This window comes from Leucopleurus acutus, assembly GCF_964270905.1.
Source record: "Leucopleurus acutus genome assembly, chromosome: 21".
Classification (NCBI taxonomy): domain Eukaryota; kingdom Metazoa; phylum Chordata; class Mammalia; order Artiodactyla; family Delphinidae; genus Leucopleurus; species Leucopleurus acutus.
Window position 1 is genome coordinate 32,928,408 of NC_139163.1, and position 27,256 is coordinate 32,955,663.

Consider the following 27,256-nt stretch of genomic DNA (forward strand, 5'->3'; position numbering starts at 1 on the left):
GAAGCAATAGTTTGTAGGACATTTTGTCTTTGAGATGGTATATGAGACTAGAGTTCAAGGGAGATCAGGGCTAGAAATATAAAAGGAGTCTTCAAGCTAGACTTCGCATTTAAAAGGACAAAGCTGGACAGAGTGGAAAAGCTGGTTAAAGGCTCAAGGCCTGAGGCACTTTCCCACAAGGCTGGAGAGTGGAGGAGGAGCTGGGAACCAGCACACACACAAACAAACCAACACCTGAGAAGGGGTGGCTAGTAAGGAAGATTGAGGAAGAAGGGAAACCCAGAGCACGGGCTAACTTAGAAGCCAAGTGAAAACAAATTGTTTCCAGAAGAGAGTGAATGAGTGGATCAAATGTTACTGGTTTATCCAAGAAGATGAGGACAGAGAATTGATCATTTTCCTTGGATTTTCTGGCACTGATCTTTTAAAAGTTGACATAACTCATATAGGGATCCCACAGTTCCCTAAAGTTGTAACTTTCATTATCCAGAGGTGAATAAAAACTTTTTTTTAAAATGAGAAATGATCATTCTTCGGAACCAAATAATATGAACATAACCTGGAATAGAGATTGCATAGGAGAAAAGGAGAACAGAGAATATCTAAATGAAGGTGGGAATCAAGGTGGTAAGAAGCTTTAGAATAAAGTTAAAAGGCAAGGGACAAGAGGATAGTGCAAATACTTACAAAAACTTTACAAGTAAAATATACAAAAAAGTGTTAGTAGTAATATTTTAAAAATCTAACAAGTTCATAACAGACAACTACCCCATTAGAAAAATGAACTGGTGGCACAGTGGTTAAGAATCCACCTGCCAATGCAGGGGACATGGGTTCAATCCCTGGTCCAGGAAGACCCCACATGCCATGGAGTAACTAAGTCCATGCGCCACAGCTACTGAGCCTGTGTGCCACAACTACTGAAGCCCATGCACCAAGAGCGCAGCAACGAAGACCCAATGCAGCCAAAAATAAATAAATAAGAAAAATGAACAAAGGATATAAATAGGAAATTCAGAAAAGAAGAAATACAAATGTCCAAGAAGCATAACTTAAGATGTACACTGACAGTGTAAATAAAAACAACAACAACAAAAAAAACCCACACAGCCTAATCACAAAAACTTATTATATCTAAATAATTATTCCATTATTGAAAAGGATTTAGAAAGGACTGGATTAGAAGACTGGAAGTATATGTCCCAAAATATTGATAGTGGTTAAACTGGATGGTGAGATAATCATTTATGTCACTTTTCTATTCTCCTTTTATCTGTTTCTTAGATTTTTCTACAGCAACCATGTATCATTTTGTTAAGCTTTTAATTTATTTATACACAAAGCAATTGCCTGGAATTGGCAGTTGAGTACGAACCCCAGGAGTTACTCTTGTAAGTAACATATTGCTGATGTCACATTTCCATTTCTTAAGCAGAACTGTAAATTTTTCAGATATAGGTCACCATGTTGTAATGACAGTTGCATTGCTCATTATCTAGGTTAAGGGCTTCTTAGTGTTTTTTTCACTTTGGCCCCTGCCGCAAAAGGAGGGGACTAAAACATAAAATATCTTTTGACACTGGTTGGCATATCTGCTAAAAAGTTTAGTATGGGAGGCATTCCTGTGATCGGCAGATTTCATTCCAGACTCCTGCCGCAGCCTTACAGGACTCCTCTGCAGCGGGGACTGCATTGCGGTCTATGTACTCTACTCGCACCCCATCATCTTACATACCCCATCATCTTACATACCCCATCATCTGAAGTTTTGACTTCGGAGTCAAGACCAGACTTCCCTTCTAGGGAGAGGACTGCAGAAAACGTTATGCTTGGGAAGACAGGTACAACGCCTTAGGTTAGGAGTCCAAGTCTTCCCATAGGAACCCCACTGGGTTGTAATCCTGAGGCTCCCATTTCCCTTCCGCCAAATCTAAGCTCGGGTCCAACATCCTCCTCCCGGTCCTGCTGGCTCCAGGATCCTTTTTCTCTCTCGCCGTTGAGGCCCCTCCCCGGCCCCGCCCCGCCCCTCCCCTCCCCGGCCCCGCCCCGCCCCTCCCCGGCCCCGCCCCTCCCCGGCCCCGCCCCCTGGCCTTGGGCCCCCCCCCGGCCCGCCCCTCCCCGTGACGTCACTCGTGCGCCGCGCCCCCGCCCCCCCCCCCAGTCAGAATCCCTCATTGTTCAGCCAGTCGCGCTGGTTTCGCCGCGTTGGGCTGATCTGCGTCCTCTCCAGGTCGCAGCCCCTCCCGAAAGCTGGGCAAGGGGACCATCCCTGGCTGTGAGCTCTCTGCGGTCCTCGGGTGCAGGCCACCATGAGCAAACGGAAGGCGCCGCAGGAGACGCTCAACGGGGGCATCACCGACATGCTCACAGGTTAGCCCGGCCCGGCGCCGCTGCCTTTCTCCTCTCCTCCCTCCCCGCTGCTTTCCCTTCCTTCTCTCGAGTCCCGACAGCCCAAGGATGTCCGGCCCCTAGCAGCCCGGAGTCTTCCGTGCGGATCTTCCTCCGGCGCCGGTGGCAGATTGTCAGTCCTGCTGGAGACCCTTGAGTCACGCTTGGGCTGCCCTTAGCCTGGCCGGTGTACAAGCGGGGGGGTCCCTGTCCCTTAAGAGGTCGTTACGCCTCCTTCCAGGAAACTCAGTTCTCGTTTGTTTACTCGTGGTTCTTGTTCACCGAGCCTCTTGTTGCCTTTTCAGAACTCGCAAACTTTGAGAAGAACGTGAACCAGGCTATCCACAAGTACAATGCCTACAGGTGGGACGGGGGGGCATTCTCTGTTAGCATGCGTTCTCGGATGTGTGGCAATTAACAGGGCCGAGGGTCCAGTGGATATTAGGACCGTCTGTAGGAGGGGATAAAAAGCAAGAACTGAGGGTATTGACTCTGGTGGCACTTTACTGCGATATTTCTGGGAGAATTTGGGCAGAGTTCTGTAGGATCAGTTTTGATTAGTTGCCAATTCCGATTGAAAATAGGCTAATACATATTTTTCCCATCATTGAATGTGAATTACTGAAAATGCAGTTTGATTTTAAGTCATAATGAAAGATAGTGGGTGAGGTCTGTGCTGCAAAGTAGATGTGGTTCAGGGGAATCTTTCCATCTGGTTGGTGTGTGGCTGATCTGTCACCTTTTGAATCTCATCCTTGTCCATTTCACCAGGGCCGTTATCCTAGCCGTTAATGCCATATCCGCCTGCTTCCGCCCCTTTAATCTGTAAACATGTCCAAGTCCCTCAGCTCTTAAGAGCAAAAACAAAGCAATCTTCTTCACCTCCCTCTGCCCTCTAGCTGGCACCTTTTTCTTTCCTCCACTTTACAGTTAACCTTGAATAATCTGTATTCCTTGCCTGGATTTCCTCATCCCCAGTCATTCTTTATCTCATTGCAGTGTAATTTCCATCCTGCCATTCCTCTGAAAAGGTTCTCACCCATATCTCATCTTACTGGACTCTCAGTGGCATCATCTTGACTTCCATGATGGCACAATCTTCTGTTCTTTCTCCTCTTGTATCTTACCTTTTAATGTTGGTAGTTCCCAGAGGTCTGCCCTGAGCCCTCTTTTCTCACTTTTATACGTTCCTTGGCAATCTTACCATTCTTGGCTTTGAATACCAGTCAGTGACTCCAGATCTGTATTCACTGGGCTTTTCTCCAGATTTTCAAGCCTATGTTACCTTTGTCTCTACCCTTTCAAAACTAAACTCAACTCCCATCTTTCCTTCTCACTCACCATAACTAAAAACTGATTACACTCCCTTTCTTTACCTCCTGTGAATTCCTCTGTAAAATATTTGTACTGTTGTCCACACATTTGATGATCTCAAAATCAGAGAGAGATTCAACCCCGTATTCTACTTGAGTCTCAGGTGGCTTCAGAGAGGAGGTGTTTAGTCTTCAAGGAGCCCATCAGGAGATAAGGGAGAGGAGGAACAATCTAGAGAAAGGAAACAAAATGAGCCAAGGCACTGAGACACGAAGGGGTATTGCATTTTCTAGGAAGTCAGTAATTCAGTTTGCATAAGGGGTATAGTCTGAGTGGGCAATAAGTCTGGAAAAGCAGGTGATGCCCTACCACCCCTGCAGGCTCCTCCCCAGCCCCCAGTCCCCGTATACATTTCTCTTGATGTGACCAAAGTATTCTCTTGAATTAAATATTTCCTCTTTACCTTGATAAAACCCCAAAGCATCTGCATACAAAAGGCCTTTCCTGATTTAATTCTTCTTCCCTTTCAGGCTTTGTGCCATAGTGCCAATTATGTGGAACTGCTTGTCTTTGCTGAAACAATTTCCTCCACAAATTGCCCTCAACCTACCTTTCCAGACTCATCATCAGTAACATGCTAATACAGAAGTCGAAATCCAAATCTGAAGGTTATATGTGCTAGAACAGAGTGAAAAACTAAGGCTTCAAAGACTGTCCAAAACTACATTTAGCATTGAAATTATAGACAGGATACCATCAGTGAGCTCCCAGGGTGGACCCAATCTGTCACCAGACTACTGAGCTAGGTATGTGTGGAGATGGCAAGGATACAGGTCACTGCTTTACGTGGAACCGAAATGAGAGCAATGAAAAAAAAGAACTGGTACAAGGACATAGGGGAATACAGTTTTAAGCCATGAATTTAAAAATAACCATCCATAAGCCAGTTTGGTATGTAGTAGTTTGAATACTTCTAGGTGGCACATTGTTTATGAAAGGAGAGTTATGAACAATTTCTAAAAACTAGCTATTAAAAAAAAAGCTCAATGATATTTTCCACTTAATCCCAGAAAGGAAAGCCTACTGGTTTCCTGGATCTCCCTAGTTTTACATATACGGTTGAAACTGTGTTATTCTCAAATGCGAGGGTTTTCAGGATACTTTTACAAGTTAGAGATGCAGGTGGTCTGTCAGCTCATTGAGTTTTAAAGTTTTACACGGATGTGGAAGATAAGTTCACCTTGGTGAAAGTTTAAGCTGCATATTTGTTTGTATGTATATTCCAGTTTAAGAAAAACTAATACTTTGCTGGCTTTCCAATTGGTTTTCCTTTTTTTTGTTCTTTTTACTTGTAGAAAAGCAGCATCTGTGATAGCAAAGTACCCACACAAAATAAAGAGTGGAGCAGAAGCTAAGAAACTGGTAAGTTTAGGGAGCAAGTTGATCGAAGAGCTCACACACGTACCGATCTGATGGGTTCCCACAAGATGAAATTTGCCTCCGAAGCTGCCTTGACCCACACGGGCAGATTTCACTGCTTTCTTGGAATAATATTAATGCTGTTTCAAGCATACTTTTTCAAGCTTGGAGTGTTTTTATTGGGGGAGGGGGTGGATTTAAGATTTTTTTTAACATATGTAATTACAGTTTTCTTTCTCTACTTTGCCACGTATATGTGTACTCATTCTCACGCTGAATTTCAGCTTGAGTGTTACTCCTCAAGGAGAGTGTGGTAACAGAGCGGTACTCGCATGTCTGCTCGCTAGCTGTTCTTTCTGATCCCCAGGTAGGGAACTTATGTGAGTTAGTGTTCCCAAGGAGATCTTACCTGCTAATAAGCACACGATTAAGCCCCTTTGCATGTTATGACATTTAGCCCTGTTCTCTGTAATTTCCGTGAAGCCCTGTATGCTAATAGTGTCACTCCTGGGTGGGACTTGGCATTCTTTGTTCCAGCACATCCCTCACGTGATGCAGGTGTATGCAGAAGCCTGAGAACTTCTGTTCTAGAGCAAGTCCATGACAGCATTGTTATAATTTCAAAAATTGGAAAACATCTAAATGTTCTCCTGTACAGTAGTCTTAAAGTAAATTATGATACATTCATACAATAGTACACTATGCGGTCATTAAAGATGTTGTAGTTTATTTATCGATACAGAAATTTGTTCATGATTCATTTTTAAGTTAAAGCACTTTACAAAGCAGTATGATTCTATTTTTGTAAGAAAAATGTAGCCGTATGCATACACACACACACACACACGCACGCACGTAACTTTGCATATATATATATATATATATATATATATGAGCAAAAAAGAAGTCAGTACATAGCAGATGTTAAGTGGCAAGGTTACAGGTTATTTTAATTTTCAGGGTGATGAAATTAACAAGTGATTCTAATATTTTCTTTATTCAACTTTATATTTTCTAATTTTTCTACAACAAAAGTTAATTTTGAAAAAGCAAGGTCATTTAGAATTGTCTTATTAGGGCTCCTCTTTTGCCAATCATTTAAACATTTTGTCTTTGGGAGAATATATTTTTACTGGTGCTCAATTTTCTGTGTCCTTTGTTTGAAAACTGGTCATGTGATGATCACTTTTTTCATTTCTCATTTTTTCCTTTATCTTTTAGTGATTTGGTAAGCATAATATTTATGTGACTTTTATATTTTTATTTTCTATGTAGCCTGGAGTAGGAACAAAAATTGCTGAAAAGATTGATGAGTTTTTAGCTACTGGAAAATTGCGTAAACTGGAAAAGGTAAAATGCTAACTTACTTGTTTGCTTATAGTGTCTGCCTTTATGGCAGCTATCATGTAGCACCATTGCAGGGTGGGTGATGTCATCCACCCTCTGTTAGATTCAGTGAGAAAAGGGAGGAGCAGTTTATGGCTTTGTAAGTGTCCTATATTTTAGATTTTGAATATTGTTCTTATAAACTGTTCACTTATTTTATGTTGCATTTAAGAGACTATTAGCATCTGTGATAGAATTACTTCTTTATTTTCAGTACCATTTAGAAGGGAGATTATAAACTTTGACTAAATGATTGTTATCTTTTAGAATTTCTATGCTTAAACTCTCGCAAGCATTTTTATGGTTTTATTTCACCCTGATGATAGTCATTATATCACTTCTGGTCTTTTTATGAATAAGCCTTTTTAAAGTATTGGATAAATTAGAGAAGAGCCATCTTCATCTGCTTTCTCACTCACCTGTAACCACTGGGGTTTTACATGAATCCTTCTGCATGGGGTATCCAGGCAGTGTAAAAGGCTCTTCAAGTCTCTTAGCAGCCTAGTGTATTTCTAATAAGATCATTTGAGTCCTCAAAGCATTCCTAAATCATTGTTAGACTTTTTTTTTTCCTTAAAGATTCGGCAGGATGATACGAGTTCATCCATCAATTTCCTGACTCGAGTTAGTGGCATTGGGTAAGAATTATTTTTTAAGCAGACACAGTAGTAGGGTTGTTTAATTTTTTTATGTCAGCCAAACTAAAGTACATGCTCTTTCTCTTCAAGGCCTGTACCTTTCCACCTCTGCGCCTTTGCCCATGCAGTTCACTCACCCATATTTAGATGTCTCAGGCTGGTTCTTCAGAGGCTGCCGCGACTTTAAAAGCCCCATTCAAGGCACGTGAATCCAGTTTGAGTCCCCAGCCAGAAATAATCTCTCCTTCCTCTAAGCTCCATTAGCACTTGCTCTGTGGACTTATTATCACTCCCTCCACATTGTGGCTCTTTTGCCTCTCTGAGCGTGGTATTTATCTTAAACATTTAAGCTTTTTCTGTAGTACCTGGCATATGAGCTTGGAACAAGCACTCGAGTATTTCCTAATGAAGCCATCTCTGTTTTAAAGTTGAGCTAGCAGAGGCTTCTTTGACACTGAGAGAGTAAAGGTTAACACTGAAGTATTAGGGCTGCAGTGCTTTACTTAACTCTCTTCTTGATGGAATGAGGCCATTCTTTTAGGTATATGATGATTGTTCCTTAATGGCAACCATTTGATGAATATTATTTTAAAATATATTAAATTCCTAAACCTAGTATACTGAAAAGGAGCATGACTCCTTGGGGACCCAAGACAATTATAAAATGTTAATATTTGTTTTAGAGAGCGTCTGTTACATTATTCTCATTTTCCAGGCAAGAAAACTGAATGCAGAAAGTGAGATAGCTGTGGCAGGGCCAGAATCAGAACCTGGGTCTCCCGACTCCCAGTCCAGATCTATTATTTCTGTGCCACATTGCCTTCCTGATATGAATGTCAGTTTCTGTACCAAGGCTTTTTCTCATTAAAATCTCAGTTTAAATATCATCTGAGAGGCCTTCCCTCACCACCCAATCTAAAGAAGACCCAGCCACTCTGTCATATTACCCTATTTTAATTCATCTACCAGATATTTTTCTTTGTTTATATATCTGTTTATTGTCTCTCTCTAACCACTGGAATGTATAAACAGGTAAGACCAGGGCCCTTATTTGTCTTATTCCTGCTGTATTTTCAGCACCTAGAAGAATATCTGACACATAATAGGCCCTCATTAAATCTCATTTGAATGAATGGTTTTCAAGTGCCTGTATGTCTGGTGTATGAATAATGTACATGGGCATTATGCCACCTAGCTGCTTGGATGTCTTTTTCATATCTAAATTTATGACTGTCTTCCTAGATTAAGGCTTCAATAATTTGAACATTACCAAAGTAACCACACAATAGTTTAGCAGGTGCTTTTTTTAGCTCAAAGGTAGCTTTTATGTTTGACAAGAGGAGGCATAACTGGTTATTTGTTACAAGGATCCTGAGTTTCACTTGACACTGAGATAATGCTTTTCTTTCTTTGTAGTCCTTCTGCTGCAAGGAAGTTTGTAGATGAAGGAATTAAGACATTAGAAGGTGAGTCTGTACAGTGGGTCACTAATTTCAGGTCAGATATAGTGCTGAAGGACCATGCTCTAACAAACTGGAATTTGAAAAACCCTTTCTCAATTAGTAGAAACGAATGGTAAGATTTTCTTTTTAACTCTACAGTAGAGAACAGATATAAAGTATAGCTTATATTCCCATTTTAAACATGTTTTGGTCTATAATTTAGAAAAAAATCAAGAAGAACAAGAAGTGGCTTCTTGGTTTAAAGGCAATGATTCATTTGTAGATTTTTAGACGATTTTTAAATTGCTTTTGTTTCTTTAATAAAATTCTAGACCATAAAGTCCTATACATTCAGCCTAAAAGCCAAGTTATGTATATTGAGAAAAATTCTGTTAAGAGGCTTGCAATGCTTATTGAAGGGATTTTTGCTTCCAAAGAAATGATAAAAATAAAAGTCAAGTAATTATAAAACATTTTCCTTAAACCTAATATAGCCATCTTTTAAATATAATTTATCTCTTCATGCTTTCAAGGGTATATACTATATGGATTCATTACAGCACATCTGTGGCACTTGAGGATTAATATTTGTGGGCTCAACTAATTTATAAGCAACCCAGATGGTCAGGTGGACAGATTTTGGAGACTGACTTGGGTTTGAATCCAGTCTCCACCCCTTTATTAAAATAGTTGACTGTGGGGGCTTCCCTGGTGGCGCAGTGGTTGAGAGTCCGCCTGCCGATGCAGGGGACACGGGTTCGTGCCCCGGTCCGGGAAGATCCCACATGCTGCGGAGCAGCTGGACCCGTGAGCCATGGCCGCTGAGCCTGCGCATCCGGAGCCTGTGCTCCGCAACGGGAGAGGCCACAACAGTAGGAGGGCCGCGTACTGCAAAAAAAAAAAAAAAAAAGTTGACTGTGATACTTCAGTCTCTCAGCTACAAAATGGTATCATAATATCTCTCCCATATGATTTAATGCAATAATGTATGTAAAAGACTTAGCAGAGTGCTTGGTACCTAGTAAGTACTTAAAAATAGTAACTGACTCTTAAAAGGCATGATTAATTAGTAATATTATTAACTTGAGAATTTGTGTGAATCACATAGCTAGAGAATGAATTGTTCTATATATGCATCTCAGAGAGGGTTTGTGCTTTTCTGCGTGTGGCATATATAATTTACCTGAGTGAAATATTGGTTAAAGAGGTCAGGAGTTTGTTTCTCAAAGGTATTCGTTGCATCCCTTGGGGGCGTCAAGGATCTACTGTGGTGGTTTTACATTATTTCACCATTCACAGATATGTAATGTAATAGCTGTCGATATCCCTCTCTCCATATATAACAAACTCAATATTTCTGTGGCATTTTCGGTCATATACCTTAGTGTTTTCTGTGTGCACACAATTATGAGAAACATTACATGCTTATTTTTAATAATGAAGGTGCTTATTTTTCTCCATTTTATGTCTCCAGAGAGAATTTATGTTTGTGAATATAAGGGTGACCATAGGAATTGCTTTTTTTTTTTTTTAACATCTTTATTGGGGTATAATTGCTTTACAATGGTGTGTTAGTTTCTGCTTTATAACAAAGTGAATCAGTCATACATAAACATATGTTCCCATATGTCTTCCCTCTTGCGTCTCCCTCCCTCCCACCCAGGAATTGCTTTTGAAGCATACGTATCTTGCCGTTTCTTTAACAAGGCTCACTCCTGTGCCTGTACCCACTAAAGGACCACCCAGATGGGACTCGGTCACTTTCAGTTTAAGATATTACAGTTTTCTTGATTAAAAAAATGATAATACTACCCCTCCTTTCAATGGGCTTTTTAGCATAGTGCCTGCACAAATCGGTACTCAGTAAATATTAATCCAGTGAAGGAGTGAATGAACAAATGAACAGTATGAATGAACTTCTCATGCTGCTATTAACCGTAAATTAAGCAATATAGGTTCTTAGAAGGTGCGTTTTGCTATACTCAGTGAAGTTTGGTATGATCCTGGTATGTTTTATCTACTGTTCTATGTAGCTATAATTGAAATTTTGATTCAGTAAATAAAAATGATTATGCAGTCACTGTTGGGTTTTACTATTGACTTGAAGAATCACTTTTATCTAGTTCTTACTATCTGAAAGTTTTTTCATTTGCTTTTCAAAGTCATTTCAGTGTGTTTTCCAGGTAGTTCTTTGAAAAAAAGGATCACTGAAATTAGCATTTTTTTCTAAAAATGTTTAAATCAGCATTTCAACTTTATTTATCTTCTATACAGATCTCAGAAAAAATGAAGATAAATTGAACCATCATCAGCGAATTGGGCTAAAGTAAGATAGCAGATTTCCTTTTGACACTTGAAATGTAAAAGTAAAATTTTTTATAGCCATTCTTCCGTACACCGTAAGTCTTCAGACTTAGCTAAACACAGCCATTTTACTAATGAGAAATGCTAAGATTTGTTGCAGACTCCTGTAGAGAATAAGCCTGTATTCACACGTGTTTTTTTACTGCCTTCTAGTTTGTTTGCTTGTTTTGAGTATATCCCACATTACCTTGACTTTAGCTGGGAACTTCCCCTTAAAATACATAGAACTGAGGGCCTCAGTTAGTCAGGGTGTTTATTTCATGCTTACATTGTAGAAAGCACTGCCTCTGAGGTTAGGATATAAAGAGGTTCTGTGTAGCTCTTAAGAAGTTTAGAGTCTACCTGAGAAGATGGGACATGACCATGAAACACTAAATTTTTTTAAAAAGGAAAAGGAAGAAAACCCAGACACCTAAATACCAGAATAGGAATAACTAGTAGACGTGTCGTCTGTCAGCATGGGTAATTACTTTGTCAAGTGCAAGATACAGACCCCCCCTTCTGACTGATTATTTACAGCACGTAGTGTACATGCATAAGCACGTATCTCCTCTGGTCTTAGGTTGTCTGTTGGCCATTCAGTCCTAATAACCTGAACTTCCCTGTTGATGCCTTACCACAATATTTTAAAACTTACACTGCCTTTCCAAAACTCTGAATCAGTAAAAGATCAGGATGATGTAGTTCTCACTCTCCTTGCATTTACATAGTTACATAGTAAATGGAGTTCTTCTGAAGAACTTGCTTGTTGTGAGAATTGGTTTTGAACAGGCACTTTATCATTCTTAGATGTTATTTAATACTAAGATAGTATTTTTTTTTTTTTTTTTTTTTTTTGCGGTACGCTGGCTTCTTACTGTTGTGGCCTCTCCCATTGCGGACGTGCAGGCTCAGTGGCCATGGCCCACGGGCCCAGCCGCTCCGCGGCATGTGGGATCCTCCCGGACCGGGGCACGAACCCGTGTCCCCTGCATCGGCAGGCGGACTCTCAACCACTGCACTACCAGGGAAGTCCCCTAAGATAGTATTTTTAATAGCCTTATTGAAATATCATTTTATATACCAAGTAATTCACCCACTTAAAAGTGTGCAATTCAGTGTTTTTTTTATATTCCCAGAGTTGTGCAACCATGACTATAGTCAATTTTAGAACATTTTTGTTATCCCCAAAAAAGCCCAAACCCATTAGCCATCACTCCTCATTTCTTCCCAATTGCCCTTCCCTCCCCCAGCCCCTGGCAACCACTATTCTACTTTCTGTCTCTATAGATTTGTCTATTCTGGATATTTCATGTAAATGAAATCATAATATATGGTCTTTTGTGACTGACTTCTTTCAGTTAGCATAATGTTGTCTCGGTTCATCCATACTGTAGGATAATATTTTAAAATACAAGTATTTTTCAGGATTTAAGAGCAATAAACTGTAATCCCTGGATTTGCCAGTAGGGAGCAGTCTAACTTGGAACCGTATTAACTTAAATATATTTATTTACTCTTGGTATGTGAATGCGAAGTTTATTTAAAATAAGTTTGGATGGAATATCTGGAATATCACAAAACATGACACTTAAGGATTTTGAGCCAAGTTAAGGAATAAACCTCTCCCCACCCCCCCAATTTTACTCTTGTCGTAATGAATTTTAGTCTTGATTTTTGAAAGATCTGCTTGTATAAGGACACTTGATAAAGTAGGCAGTTTAATTTCTAAGATTCAAATTTCACAAAAAATCTTTTGTCTACTTATTTTGTCTTTATAGATATTTTGAGGACTTTGAGAAAAGAATTCCTCGTGAAGAGATGTTACAAATGCAAGTAAGAGTGTGCTGAATTGTATTCTTTGATTAGAATTGAGAATGTCAATTGGTGAAAAGCCATTTTTAGAATACTGACTTAATTTTTCTTCTATTAGGATATTGTACTAAGTGAAGTTGAAAAAGTGGATTCTGAATACATTGCTACAGTCTGTGGCAGTTTCAGAAGAGGTAACATACTTCCTAAGCTTAGGTTATTCATGCCTTGATGTTAAAATTGCCTAGGGCTTCCCTGGTGGCGCAGTGGTTGAGAGTCCGCCTGCCGATGCAGGGGACACGGGTTCGTGCCCCGGTCCGGGAGGATCCCACATGCCGTGGAGCGGCTGGGCCCGTGAGCCATGGCCACTGAGTCTGCGCGCCCGGAGCATGTGCTCCACAACCGGAGAGGCCATAACGGTGAGAGGCCCGCGTACCACAAAAAAAAAAAAAAAAAAAAACCCTAAAATAAAAAAAAAAAATTGCCTAATGTATATGAAAAACATGGATTAAAAAGATGTAATTTGTGTTACTTTATAGATTTACTAATATCTAGTAGTATTAGCTAAATTTATTTGTTTATAAATGGGAGTATAAATTAGAGGAAATTCATCCTGATTTTATTATAAGATGGGTTTTTTTGATGACTAGTTCTAATAAAATTATTATAAAATAATTTTAGGTATATTAAATGCTAATAGTGGTTATCTGGCTAGATGCTAGTGAAGCCATGAGTAGTTTTTCTGTTTGTTGTTTTACTTTATTTAATTTTCTAAGTTTTCTCTAATGGATCTAAGTTTAATGTCTCAGAGACATCAGCTCAGAACCAGTTCTCAAAACAACCAGGTTCTTCAGAAGATCTTAATTTACTATGTGAATGTGAACAAAGTGAGAACCACACAGTCCTGGTCTCTTACTGGCTCAAAATTTCGGAAGGGTAACCTAAATTTTAAAATATTATCTTAAAAAATTGAAATAGAACTTTATTTAAAACCTTGAAATAGATGTCTGACTGAATCTCTGGCCACCTCTGGAGTTTTGCTTAGGAAGTGGTAATAGGCTATCAGAAATTCTCTGGGTAGCTGCTATAAGAATCTAGCATTCTCTTTTTTTTTTGCGGTACACGGGCCTCTCACTGTTGTGGCCTCTCCCGTTGCGGAGCACAGGCTCTGGACACGCAGGATCAGCGGTCATGGCTCACGGGCCTAGCCACTCCACGGCATGTGGGATCTTCCCGGACCAGGGCACGAACCCGTGTCCCCTGCATCGGCAGGCAGACTCTCAACCACTGCGCCACCAGGGAAGCCCCAAGAATCTAGCATTCTTATCTATGATGCCATAATAGTAATTGTTACCAGTACTCATTAAGTGAATTCATTCAGAAGAATTGAAATGAATTTTCTGATTAACCTTTGCAGAGTTAGAGCATATTGTTTAATTTGAGATTTTTAAATATTTAGTGTTCATAGATATATTTTAAAGGTATATTTAAATGTTATTTTTATTCAGTATTGAGTAGTTACTTAGGTACATTTTTAATAATATTTAACCAATTGTATGCAACGTATATCTAACATCAATTACTGTTGTTATCCCAGATTCTGCTGTTTACATTAATATACCTGAATAGTTGGACAGAAAATTGAACTCTTTTAGCTAATTCTGAATATGAAGCACAGTGAAATAGAAAGTTAGGCTGTAAGAAGTAAGACTCTTCTATGTGTGTCATCACCTTGGTTCTGTGTTTGCCTAATTGATAAATTTACAAGGAGAATTCCATACATATTTTTTGCTATCATAGGGGCAGAGTCCAGTGGCGACATGGATGTTCTTCTGACCCATCCAAGCTTTACCTCTGAGTCAACCAAACAGGTACCTCAGAATTTATAAGCAAATGTGATCGGTCTTACACAGCAGTGAATATAATTTTCTAAATGATAGTTGGATATTTTCAGAATGAGTTTTTGTTTTAATCTTTCTGAAAGTCAGATGTTTTGTACTGACTGAATTCTTTGAGAGGCAAAGTAAGTTGTTGGAAGGGATACACATTGTTTGTCCACAAATAATTGGCAGGACAGTCTAGCATTTGGAAGAGATGAAATTTAGTAAAATACTTCCAGAATTATTTATTGTCTATCAAGAAACTTAAGCTCTGTTAGAAGACCCATGAAGGCAAAATGCTTTTGATTTTGGAATATATACCTTTTAAAGATGAAGCAGGTAACTTTTTGTTTAATGAAACAGATAAAGACAAATGATGTCTATTTGGGGGTATCATGATATTGGTGAAAAGTGGTGGTTTCATTTGATAAGATGAATTTTCTGTTAGAAGAAAAGGTACTCAGAACATAGGAAAACTAGGCATTTCTGCATAGAGCATCAGAAAACTCATTTTAAAAATGCTCTCTTGCTGTAACAGAGTAATTGCTTTTTTTCTTATTCCCTAATTATGATTCTATAGCCAAAGCTGTTACATCGTGTTGTGGAGCAGTTACAAAAGGTCCATTTTATTACAGACACTCTGTCAAAAGGGGAAACAAAGTTCATGGTAAGTACTCACTTGAATTAACACATTTAAAAAAAAACTGTGGAGACTGTCCAGTAACCATTCTGAGTGTGACCTCACTGTAGCTTAGTGTCACGGTCAGTAAATAGGACATCCTAGACCTTAGAGGAGATATATTCTCTAATCTGAGAATATTTTAGTAAAGAGGGTTTTTTTGTTGTTTTTGTTTTTTTTTTTTAATTTATTTGGTTGCATCAGGTCTTAGTTGCTGCAGGTGCACTCCTTAGTTGCAGCTCAAGGGCTCCTTAGTTGTGGCATGCGAACTCTTTGTTGCAGCTTGCATGTGGGATCTAGTTCCCGGACCAAGGATCGAACCCTGCATTGGGAGCGTGGAGTCTTAACCACTGTACCACTAGGGAAGTCCCAGTAAAGAGTTTCGTTCTAAATTCCCCACTTGTAAATAATCTGTGCCATTGGAATAGGTAATTATGCATAATCTGCTATTTTTAAAATATCCGTAATGACTTTAATAATTATATTTTTTCCCTAAAATAGCAAATACTCTTTGACTCAGAATATATTAATAAGTGAGATTAGAATTGTCTGAAGAGTATTAATCTGTTACAAGACCAAAGAAAGAAGGCATCAGGGTACGTGATAGAACGTCCAGGGGAAGAACCATGCTGTATGAAGGGGGCTCATAGAGGGGGCACCTGTGGAGTCGTCCCAGTGAAACACACTGTGATGGACTGTCAAAGTCCTGTGTTCTTCCTAGGGGATTAAGACTTGAGGATTCAAGACAAATAGCAAATGGATTAAAAACATTAATATTTTTATTCTTATTTTTATTTTTTTTTGCTGTACGTGGGCCTCTCACTGTTGTGGCCTCTCCCGTTGCGGAGCACAGGCTCCGGACGCACAGGCTCAGCGACCATGGCTCACGGGCCCAGCCGCTCTGCGGCATGTGGGATCTTCCTGGACCGGGGCACGAACCCATGTCCCCTGCATCGGCAGGTGGACTCTCAACCACTGCGCCACCAGGGAAGCCCCTAAAAACATTAATAAATGGTCCTGTATAAAAACCGAAGGCAAACAGAAATCTAGGGCTAATGTAAGAAAGGCTTACATTTATCTGCTGCTCACTTAAATACAGCATTTGGGCGCTCTTTTCTCCATGCCCCCCTTTTCCTAAGTCAGAGACTATGCTTTTGGAGCATGGACATGCTAAAATTAGCAAGAGTCTCACTGTGTAGATTTGACAGTCTTAGCCAAAAGTAGAAGAAGATGGTTGAGATAGATAATTGAATTACCATGTCATTCAGAAAATGGAACGGTGGTTGCCAGGGCATGGGCGGGGCAGCAGGGAGATGGGGAGTGAGTGTTTATGGGGACAGAATGTCAGTTGGGGAAGATGAAAAAGTTCTGAGGACGGATGGTGGTGATGGTTGCACAACAGTGTGGATGTACTTAATGCCACTGAACTGCACACTTAAAAAGGGTTAAAGTGGTATATTTTATGTTATGTGTATTTAATCATATATGCAAAAAAACATGTCATTTGATTCAGCATGGTGATTTTAATGGGCTATGAAAGTATATTAACTAAGTTGTCACACTTTATCAGTATTTTCAAAAGAACTTTGAGAAAGGTAAAAATAAAAATTCTAGTCAGTTTTTGAGAATTACATTTATGATCTGTTCTCCCTAGTCTGTCAGGTTTTGAGCTCTTACTCTATGCTCAAAAATATATGCACACATGAGATATTAATAAAAGTAGGATTTGTATATGCCATATGAACATCCTTTTAAGTTTAGATTGACTTTAAATCACTCAGAATGAATGTGCATAAATCTTACATTTAAAGAACATTCAATCAGATAAAATTCTAAAAATCATGTGCTAGACAAGTTGGGTTGTTTTTTTTAAATAGTAGGAAAGTGTCCTGGTATGCCACCAGGGACCCCTTCTGGCCTCTCTTCCTTCAGTAGTTATCTCTGTGAAAGCACTGGACTCTCTCCTGGGGAAGTGTAGCAGCTGTTTTCAGAGTTAGCCACCAGGAAGGTGTTTACACAATAAAAAAGCAGAAGCATTTTTTTACAGTCTGAACAGTATTCTTCTGTGCCCAAAGAGATCCAGAGGAAAGACCTACAGAGGCTGTAGTAATCCAGCTAGCAAGAATACAAGGAAAAATTACAAGCTGGTGGGCTGGGTGTAACCTGCAAAGGAAGGTGGGTAGCCAAGTATGTGAACATAAAGAGTTGCTGACATAGTGGAATTGGGTTATCCTAGTAGCTGCTCAGAGAAGGGAAGTCCTTTGTCTAGGAAGGTCAGAGGCAGCCAAATCCCAGCGATGCTGCAGAGTCGGCCGGTTCAGACCTCACAGTACATGTGGTGTGTGAAAGACTAGGACCGCTCACCCATCCGCGGATACGGGCTGGGATTGTGGAAGTCTTGGCTCTATCTAGCCTTCCGTTCTCTCGGTCATACCTGGCAGCACATGTACAGATATTGCCAGAAGGGGAATCCTCCAAACCTCTTTCCAGAAGAAAACAGGTTAAAAAATAAGAAAGCAGGCTTTTTGTTTGTTTTCGAAGTATAGAAGACTTAGACCACAATAAGAGACCAAGGCCTTTATGTTGTGACATAGGAATCCGTCTTAGTGGATGGTCTGTGTATAAAGTTTGTATACTGTACATGTAGTTCCTGTATTCACTGAAGCTTAGAAAATGCCGTGTTTGAGCCTGCTGTTTTGACATTTATAATTAGTATTTGTTAGGATGAGAAGCACTCCAGGTCAACTTTCAAATCATTTTATTTTGGAGGCAATAAGAAGTGATTTGTGTCTTGTTGCAAACACGGTGGGTGTTGGTATGTTGCATTGTAGGAAAGTAGATTTGGATACGGAGGCTTTAAGATCTTCTGGTTCCATTACCAATTTGTTGTGTGACATTGACAAGTTGCTTTACTTCTCTCAGGCCTTAATTTTCTTATTTATAAAATGATATCCTTGCCCTCTGTCAAAGGACTGTTATGCAGATCAGATTAAGTAATATATGTGGAAACGTTGAAGGGTTTGTACAAATATCTTTTGAAGATACTGTATCTTCAAAGAGTTGTGCAGTGTTATACTAGTATAATACATAATAATAATATAAAAGATAATATATTTCTATTTGGAAATAGATCAGTTGGAAGAAGGTAGTAACCTGGAAAGAATTAAATTGGGGAACAGAAAAAGGGATAGAAAAAGAGAAGATGGTGCTATGAAAGAACAAAGTGGGGAGAATGAGTGTCAGTAGGAATGAGAAGGTGTATTCAGTCAATTCACCAAATACATACTTAGCATCTACTACATTCCAGGCTCTGCTCTAGGAGAATGGGATAGATTAGTGAATTTAAGTAGAACTTTTTTTTTTTTTTTTTGCGGTACGTGGGCCTTTCACTGTTGTGGCCTCTCCCATTGCGGAGCACAGGCTCCGGACGCGCAGGCTCAGCGGCCATGGCTTACGGGCCCAGCCGCTCCGCGGCATGTGGGATCTTCCCGGACCGGGGCACAAACTCGTGTCCCCTGCATCGGCAGGCGGACTCTCAACCACTGCGCCACCAGTGAAGCCCTAAGTAGAACTTTTATTTGAGGGTATGGGAAGGGACTGCTACGTAACAATGAACATATTAAGTAGGTAAAACGTTAAGATAATAAGTATTATTTTTTAAAAAGAAAGGGAGTGCAGGAGACGGTATTAAAGAGTCCGGCCTTATTGAGAAGATGAGACCTGGGGAAAGACTTGAAGTAAGGAAGTTAGGCAGGCAGGTCTCTGCGGGGAGAGAGAGGCAGGCAGGAGTCAGGGCAGTGACCCTGAGCACGTGAACATGAGCAGAGATCACCAAAGGAGTTAAGATCTCTAGGTTTCTGAAAGGAAATTGGCTGCAAAATGAATTCAGCTTATGAAGTGGAGTAAACTCCACTCCATGTCGATCCACTTGTTTTCAGAACATCTTGTTGCTATAAGCACTGACTAAATAGTTTTAAAGATATGACCATCTGTGTGTTTTTTAAGTTATCTTCAAAACATGAATTCTCTTAAACTAATAGTAATCAAAGCTTAGGAAAACCAGGGTTATTCCAGCTCTTCTTGTAAACTCAGGGTCTTTAGTTAATTGAACTATTCTTCCCGTGAATATAATGACATTTGGAAGAAAAACCAATTTCCTCTGCATTTAGATGCCTTTTTACTTTATGTATGGTGAGTACCACTCAAATTTTAGCGTTTCGTGCAGGTTTGACCTCGGAGGATGATTTTCTGTGAAATATCTACAGCGAGGATTCACAGAACAATAGAAGATACCTTGGCTACACTTGGGGAAATGAAAGAGGCTTTATTTCAGACAGTCAGCATGAAGTGACCTAACTGAAATGCCAAACAAAACTAATCCACTCAATTGAATAAAGAATTTGTAGTAATACAGAGAAATTCTTTAACATTAGCACTTCAGAAAAAGTGCAGGAAATAAAATTAGCCTTGAGGACAGGAACAAAGCCATTAGATGGAATCCTATTACTGATGTGACAAACAGAAAGATCATTGCCTGTGGGTTCAGACATCCAGATCTGCAAGGTAATGCCTCATGGTAATTCCATTTGAAGGTTGAGTTGGAACTTGTTAGTGCCTAAGAAGGTAGGTTTCATATTTGAAGATAAACAGGTTTCATTAATCTCTCAGGAATAGGAGTTGCTAAAGAAAATACCCATTTTAGATTTTAGATTTTTCTATGTTGCTGAGTGAAAAGTATGTCTTTTAGTGACGTGTGTACCAACTCGACTGCTCTTTAGGACCAGAAACCTGTCACTTGTGTAGTTTTCTTAGAATGTGGCATTTGAAGCTTTAGATTTGAAATTTGGTGATGTTTGTATTTCTTTTTACATATTTATGCGTTGCTGCCCAGTCCATAAACTGTCCCCATTTTCCTGGAAAAGGAAAAGATAACAAAACACACCTTGATAATTATTGTTTAAAAACTGCAGAAGTATTAAAAAAGAAAACTGCAGAAGTATAATGAAAACTCACCTGTAGAGAAGGAAGAAAACGATCCTCTAATTTTCTTATCTTTTAAATTTTTCTTAATTTTCCTCTCTCTGTCTTTTCTGATTTCTGGGAGATTTCCTCAATTTCAACTTCTTCTACTTCTATCATATTTTAAATTTTGATTTAAATCTTTTCCTTGTGTTTTCTTTTTCTGTAGAATTCTGTCCTTATTTCATGGATAAAAATCTGTGATCTGAGAATATTACCGATAGCTTTTGTGTCTGTTTTCTTCTCCCTGAATAATCATTGTTTCTTCCAAGTTGCTTTTTTCTGTTTGTTTTGGTCTCTGTCTTTCACGCTTTCCTTGATTAGCTTCTCTTGTTTAGAGTCACACAAAAGCCAGACCCTCGTAACCAGAACCCTTGCCTGCTGTTTCATGTGGTTCTTTAGTTATCATGAAGCACAGTAGGAAGGCAGGGATAATATATAGTGCATAGAAAAGCTACTAAGTTACAAGAGCTCACAGTTCTAAAACTGCCTCCATTTAAAGCAAAAATAACTTCACAGTTAACAGTCTTTGATTAGAATTAAGCCTTAAGTTTAAAAAAATCTTTAAACATTATTTTTAAATATACGTTTTAGGGTGTTTGCCAGCTTCCCAGTAAAAATGATGGAAAGGAATATCCACACAGGAGAATTGATATCAGGTATTACTCAAAATTTGTTGCTGACCTATTAACTTTTCCCTTCTTTTCCCCTTTTCCCCCTCCCTCTGTATGTCTTGGAATTTGCATAAATGTCTAAGACCCCTTTTCATTCCAAAGTGCCACGTGTCCCTGCAGTAGACAATGTTTAGCCTGAAAGTATGTAAAGAATGATGACTGTCTGCAGAATCTACTTTATTATCTCTAGGTTCACCATGGTGTCTTCAGCAGCTCAAAGTAGATCCTGCCTGGGGAGAGTTGGTTGTAACAAGTGATACTGCTTTGCATTTGTCCACACCTCTTGCAGAGCATAGTTTACTGAAACCTCAACTAACTGCAAAGTTGAGGTCATTTGAATGGTCTACCTAATGATGGTGTCCTCTTCAGTTATTGGACCACACAAACTTGTTTTGTGCCTTAATGATTTTAAGAGTACTATTTTTGCTAAATTGGAAATATGTAGTAAAAGATTGGTGAATTGTTTATTGGTTGTAGGTTGATACCCAAGGATCAGTATTACTGTGGTGTCCTCTATTTCACTGGGAGTGATATTTTCAATAAGAATATGAGAGCTCATGCCCTAGAAAAAGGCTTCACAATCAACGAATACACAATCCGTCCCTTGGGAGTCACTGGTGAGTATTTTTGTCTGCATTAGAGATAATCCTAGTCATCTGGATATTTCGGTTTAGCAACTTTGGTTTTTCTAAAAAGCCTTTCAGTAACTGTGCCAGTTAATTGCAGTTTCTTTGGTATTGTTAGTCCCTCAGGCAACAAAAAAAGCTTTAATCCATAGGTGCTCCCAGGCCCTCAGTTGAAGGCCCATGATGACAAGATTCGTTTATTTCCAGCTCTATTAGAATGGATTAAATTCTTTCTACCTCTGGTGGTCAGTAAATAATCTTATTGATCTAAAGTGTTTTTGTTTTCTTAAATGTATCTCCAAGACTTCCAAAGAACCCAGGTATTTTTGTTAGTGCCAGGCCAAACTTGGTAGCTTTGGCCCCAAGCTTTTAAAGTTTAAAGAGTAAAAATTGCTTGATTTCTGTTCTATAGATCTTGTTAACATTTCACAATATACTGTGTGGTTTACTATTCTCTTCTAGGAAGATGAAGATTTTGTCTTTTTGTCCTAAAAGTGTTTTTCATCCCTGGTAGATGAGGGCTGTGCTTCTCACATGTCAGTGTGTATACAAACCATGTGGGGACCTCGTTAAGTGCAGATTTTAGTTCGGTGGCCTTCTGCATTGCCAGTAAGCTGCCAGGTGGTGCCAGTACTGCTAGTCTGGGGACCGTATTTTGAGTTGCAAAGGAACTCACTAGAGTGTTTTCTCTAATACGGTGGAGATCCAGCAGACAGAAAAATCATGGATTAGGGCCACTTCAGCTGGCCAGAGTTGGGGTACTGAGGTTCTTTGTGTAGCGCCGGTAATATGTGTGGCAAAGCACAGACACAAGCTCACGGGGGAGGGGGAGGGCAGTCAATATCTTTTTTTTTTTTTTTTTGAGTGGCTTGGGGACTATTTTCTTTTTCCTCTGAAAGTGAGTCCTGTGTAGCTCTCAGTCCTGAAACCTCTAAACTCCAGAACCGGTTCACGAGGAAGGTTCTGTTCTCCCTCCTGGCAGGAGTTGCTGGAGAGCCGCTGCCCGTGGATAGTGAGAAGGACATCTTTGACTACATCCAGTGGAAATACCGAGAACCCAAGGATCGAAGTGAATGAGGCCCATCCTCCCCGGCACAGCCCAATAGGTCTTAATTTATTTCTTAACCTTTGCAACATAAGGGTCTGTGGTGTTTTTAAATAATTGTTTCTTCATGCTGTAGCTTGCGTTAGTCAATAAAACCTCTTGTACTATTATCAGATGATCTTGTGCTTATTTTATTAGCAAATACGTTTAAATTTATATATTCTGTTCATGATGACACTTTACTAAGGGTCAGTGGAGAGGAGTAAGAGATGAGATGATAACGAATCTTAAATGGGAATTTTTGTTTTCCCATTTTCTGCCCTTATGCTATAAACCACATTACCTCATTACCTTTCCTCCTATTTACTGATTGTAAATTAGTCAATTAGGCAAGCCTTTGGAAGAAGGTTCAATCTTTTTTAGAGACTTTTTTCTATGCTTGGCCCATATGCGATTTTGTAACATATACTTATAACCTAATTCCAAGAACAGGTGTGTGGTTTATCTCTTAAATGAAATCTGTAACAGTTGATTGTAATCCATCAGAAAGAGCTTCCCTAATTAAAACCACTTTTAATATGTACCCATATGTATAAAATATGGTCTCTTGTACTTTGAACAAAGATTTTACTTTTTTTTGCCCTAGTTTTCTTCCAGTGTAACTTTTAAGTTCAGATGGTCAAAATGTATAAGTAAAAGCACTCCTTGAAAGCCCTAGCTTTGAAATATAGAAATTATTTAAATACAAAATATAGGAAGTTCTCAAATGGTAAGTAAAGCTATTGAAAACAAAATAATGTAAAAATGCTTTGTAACTTGCAGTGGGCTATACAAACGTAAGATACTACCTTTTGAATCTTACTTCTTTATTAACCAAGTTATTTTGTAGCAAAACGGTATTTCCCTTCCAAGAAATAAGTGATTATAAACAATGGGGGTTTTAAGGAAAAATAAAGTATTTGCTGTGATAATTTTCCCTGCCTACTACTGTCAGGTACCATAACTTCACCAGAAATTACGTAAAGATTTATTTGAACTAACGGAATCACTAGATCAAAGTTAAATTTGTTATAGAATCACATCACTTTTCTGCAGAAATAGACAACAAGCCCAAACTAGTTTCCATTCATCACAAGGCAGTTTCTCCAGCTCAGTCTGTTTCACTTACTACAAGATTTGACTTTAAGAGTTATTTGTATGGGAAGATTTTTAAGTTCTTGTCTGAGACTTCTGCTGGAAGACGTGCAGCTGTTTAGATTTTCTGGCCACACTCTTAACCGTGAGTTTCGTTGATTTCCAGTTGCCTGACTTCGACATGATAGTCCAGGACCACAGTCACAGCGCTGGAAGATTTCTGGAGCTTGTGCGGTATCTTTGTGTGCTCTCCTAGAGCAGACCTGTCCCTCCAATGGGACCGGTTTACAAATTTTAGTCCAAAAATGACAAGCACAGCAAAGTCCAGGTCCACAGTCGAAAGTTCTAAGACAGCTTTCTCCCTCTTGTCCTGTAACGAGATTGATATGGGCTTTAGTAATAAGCAGGGGGAATGGTGGCTTGTGAGGGCATGACTGGGTTAGGGCGTGGGGTGTAGGATAAAGTCGCAAAGTAAAGATAGAGCAACAGCATGCCTGGCTCCTGGGCTGAAAGCAACAATGGAGTGGACGTCTCTGTCTTCCCAAACACAATTTACTGCTTTATAAAGTTAAAACATTTATTAAAGAAAGATGGGATTTCCAGTCTTGAGACATGAAATAAGTATCACTCATCAGTGTTTTATTAAATGGGATTTGTACTGACCCAAAGAGAGACCACTACTTACACAGGGGGCAATTAGCCGCCTTCAACAAACAAGAATGGCCAATTCACCACCTTCAAAATCCTAGCTGCTTTATGTCAGAGACTGGAATTTGAGACTACAATTTTGTAAAAAGCATCTTAGTGAAGTTTGTATTTTGTCCGAGAATGAAAAGTTATTGCATCTATGTTCATCTCTCTTTTATTTTGTATTCTGAGAATCTAGAAAGGGAAATTTCTATTTGTTAAATTATAGGCTATAAAAGATGTACATATAAAATTTAATTAAACAATTAAAGGCTTTCTTGCTAATCAGCCGTTATTATAGCTATTCTCCGTCCTCTTGGCCTGCCAACTACCTTGTGCTCTTACCCCCATGATCTCCATAGCTGTTTATGGAAAGAGACTGGAAATAGGACATGCTCCCTAGGTGTTTCTGGGGTGGAGAGGCATAAGTCAGTTTCAGCCTATCCTTAAGAGCCTAGGAGGGGAAAATATTTTTCTTAAAAAAAAAAATATATATATATATATATATATATATGCTTAGAATGCTGCTGTTACCCTTACTGCCTTGTGATTTTTTAATATTTGGCTTCCTCTTGGGTTTGTTTTCCTGAATTGGGTGCTCATTTGTTCCTTGTGTATCTGTGTCGTCTTGGTCATCGATCTGCCTCTCCAGTATTGGGGTTGCATCTTCCACTGCAGTGCAAACATCTGAGAGACAAGCAGGTGGAGTTAGAGGATGAGAACCACAGACAGGCTCATTATCAGACTGTCACAGGGTTTGGCAGTACTTCCGCCTTCAGTTTCTGTATAACTTTCTAGATTTCCGGGACACAGGCACTAAATATTTACATCTCACATATGGCAAAGCAGGTGCTTAAGTAATTAATGGAATCTAAGTGAAAACAGAAGAACTTGAAAGATTCCAACTTGAACCCTTGCTTTAAAATCATCTCCAAGTTGCTGGCAAGAGTTGTTGCCGGGAAAGAAACTATTTTGCTGCATCGGGAAGAGGCAGCTGCGGAGAACCACTTTGGAGCCTTTAGAGAGTGCCTGTCGTGGAATACCCCAGTCTAAGAGACCCGGATGCTGTGTCTGCTCTTTGGGAGCGCTGCAGTCCTGCAAGTCTTCGTGCTGACTCACCGTTCATGCAGAGCGTCCCCGGGCAGCACACGGCAGCCCACTGGCACCACCTCCGTAATCCACGACAGGTAGCACAGGATGGCTTCTCATCCTGGGGTTTGAGGCAGAATTTTCTAGTGTTGCAGTCTTTGGCAGACATGCACTGTGAACCCTGTAAAGAGAAGCTGTTGTCACAGGGCTAGGGAAGAGTTTTTATTCCAGGCAGGAGATGGAGAAGGCCAAAAAGAGAGGCACTTTAAACACTGAGGCAAACCTCAAGCAGCATCTTGACTTTTCACTAGAATTGGTTTTCTTTCACAAAGGGGAGAGCAAATCACCAACGAAGAGACCTAGGTGCTGCAAAGGTTATTTGTGTCTGAAAAATTGTCCTACTTTTAAACATAGAATTTCATCTTTTATGCTCTCTGTGAAAATGGAAGAAAATGTTTTCCCACGTGTGTCTTAGAGATGGTTATGAGATTTTTGATATGTATCTAGAAGCTCTAGATGCTGTGCGATAGTTTAAAGAAGTGTTGGTGTTTGTGGCATCCCTATTTGACCGTTTTACTCCAGTGAATCACATCAGTCACCATTTGCCAACTAGGCCCCTCAGTGGGCCAACCCAACCGTCCTTTGATTTCTAGTGATGCCTCATTTGCAGAGAAACAGATACCGAAGACTGATTTCTCTCATCTACGGTTGATGCTTTTTCATATGTATATGAAACATTTCCTATAAAACAATTCTGTGAAGTGAGAGGGTTGGCACGCAGCATGTAACTTCTGACTCCCATATTCCCTGGCTGTGTGGCCTTGGTTAAATTCCTCAGCGTCTCTGAGCCCATTTCCACCATCTGTCATTAGGAGATGTGACAGCTATCTCAAGCTCTGAGGAAGAGGAGATGAGATAGTATGTATAAAAGGCCTGGCACGTGGTGTATAGCTTTCTAAACGTTAGCTTACTCCCTGATTTATAGGTGAATTGATAGCCCTGAAATTCAATGCCCTGAAAAGCCACTTGGCTCATCTGGTGAGTTAATGCTAAAGCGACTGGATTCTTCCAGGGTGCCTTCCACAGCCTCAATCCGGCCCACCATCTAGATGAGCTACTTCAGATGCTCATCTGCGTGATGGCTTCACTCAAGCCCAGCGCCCAGCCCTCCTCCTCTACCGAGCGTTACCTTCCGGGCTCCTTGCGCATCCACAGAGCTCTTGTTGTTGACATCCAGAACCAGGGCTCCCAGGGGGGCGCACAGCCAGCCAAGCCGCAGCAGGACCAACACCACCATCCTGGACCTTCTCAGCCCTCCCTGCGTCCTCCTCGAAGCTGGGCTGCTCTGAACCCACGAAATGGGAACTCAGCAAGTCGCCCTGGGATTGCTTTTTCTGAAAGAGAAGCAAATCGTTGGAGGAAGGTGTGTGAAATCAGGCGAGCGAGGTCTGACCGGCGGGTTCCCTCTGAAACTGTTTATAGACGTGCCCCCTCCTTTCTCTCCTCCTCCTTCCTCCTCCCTTTCCTTCCTTCTTACCCCACACACGCTCCAACAAATCCCCTCAAATCTGTTTGATCAATAGTTCAAAACGAGGACTCAGTAGAGGGGGAGCAGAGGCAGGGCTGCAGCCACTGCTCCTCCAGGGGTTGAACCCCTCTTAATCACTGCGTATCAAAGTCA

The 27,256-nt window shown here is 40.0% G+C and overlaps 2 protein-coding genes across 2 annotated transcripts; one reads left to right on the top strand and one right to left on the bottom strand.

The window, feature by feature from the left end:
- The first annotated feature begins 2,248 nt into the window (after nucleotides 1-2,248).
- Nucleotides 2,249-22,835, top strand: POLB (DNA polymerase beta). Its single transcript, XM_082863747.1, has 14 exons — nucleotides 2,249-2,370; nucleotides 2,694-2,751; nucleotides 5,058-5,124; nucleotides 6,397-6,471; nucleotides 7,087-7,145; nucleotides 8,562-8,611; nucleotides 10,862-10,913; nucleotides 12,712-12,766; nucleotides 12,864-12,936; nucleotides 14,543-14,613; nucleotides 15,203-15,289; nucleotides 20,915-20,979; nucleotides 21,472-21,611; nucleotides 22,603-22,835. The coding sequence occupies exons 1-14, from the start codon at nucleotides 2,310-2,312 to the stop codon at nucleotides 22,695-22,697; spliced, it is 1,008 nt and encodes a 335-aa protein (XP_082719873.1). The 5' UTR covers nucleotides 2,249-2,309; the 3' UTR covers nucleotides 22,698-22,835.
- An 898-nt stretch (nucleotides 22,836-23,733) lies between these two features.
- DKK4 (dickkopf WNT signaling pathway inhibitor 4) lies at nucleotides 23,734-26,872 on the bottom strand (the record flags this gene model as incomplete). Its single annotated transcript, XM_082863736.1, has 5 exons — nucleotides 23,734-23,754; nucleotides 23,937-24,169; nucleotides 25,021-25,173; nucleotides 25,606-25,756; nucleotides 26,765-26,872. 5 exons carry the CDS (start codon nucleotides 26,870-26,872, stop codon nucleotides 23,734-23,736), a joined length of 666 nt encoding a protein of 221 aa, XP_082719862.1.
- Between the last annotated feature and the right edge of the window lie 384 nt (nucleotides 26,873-27,256).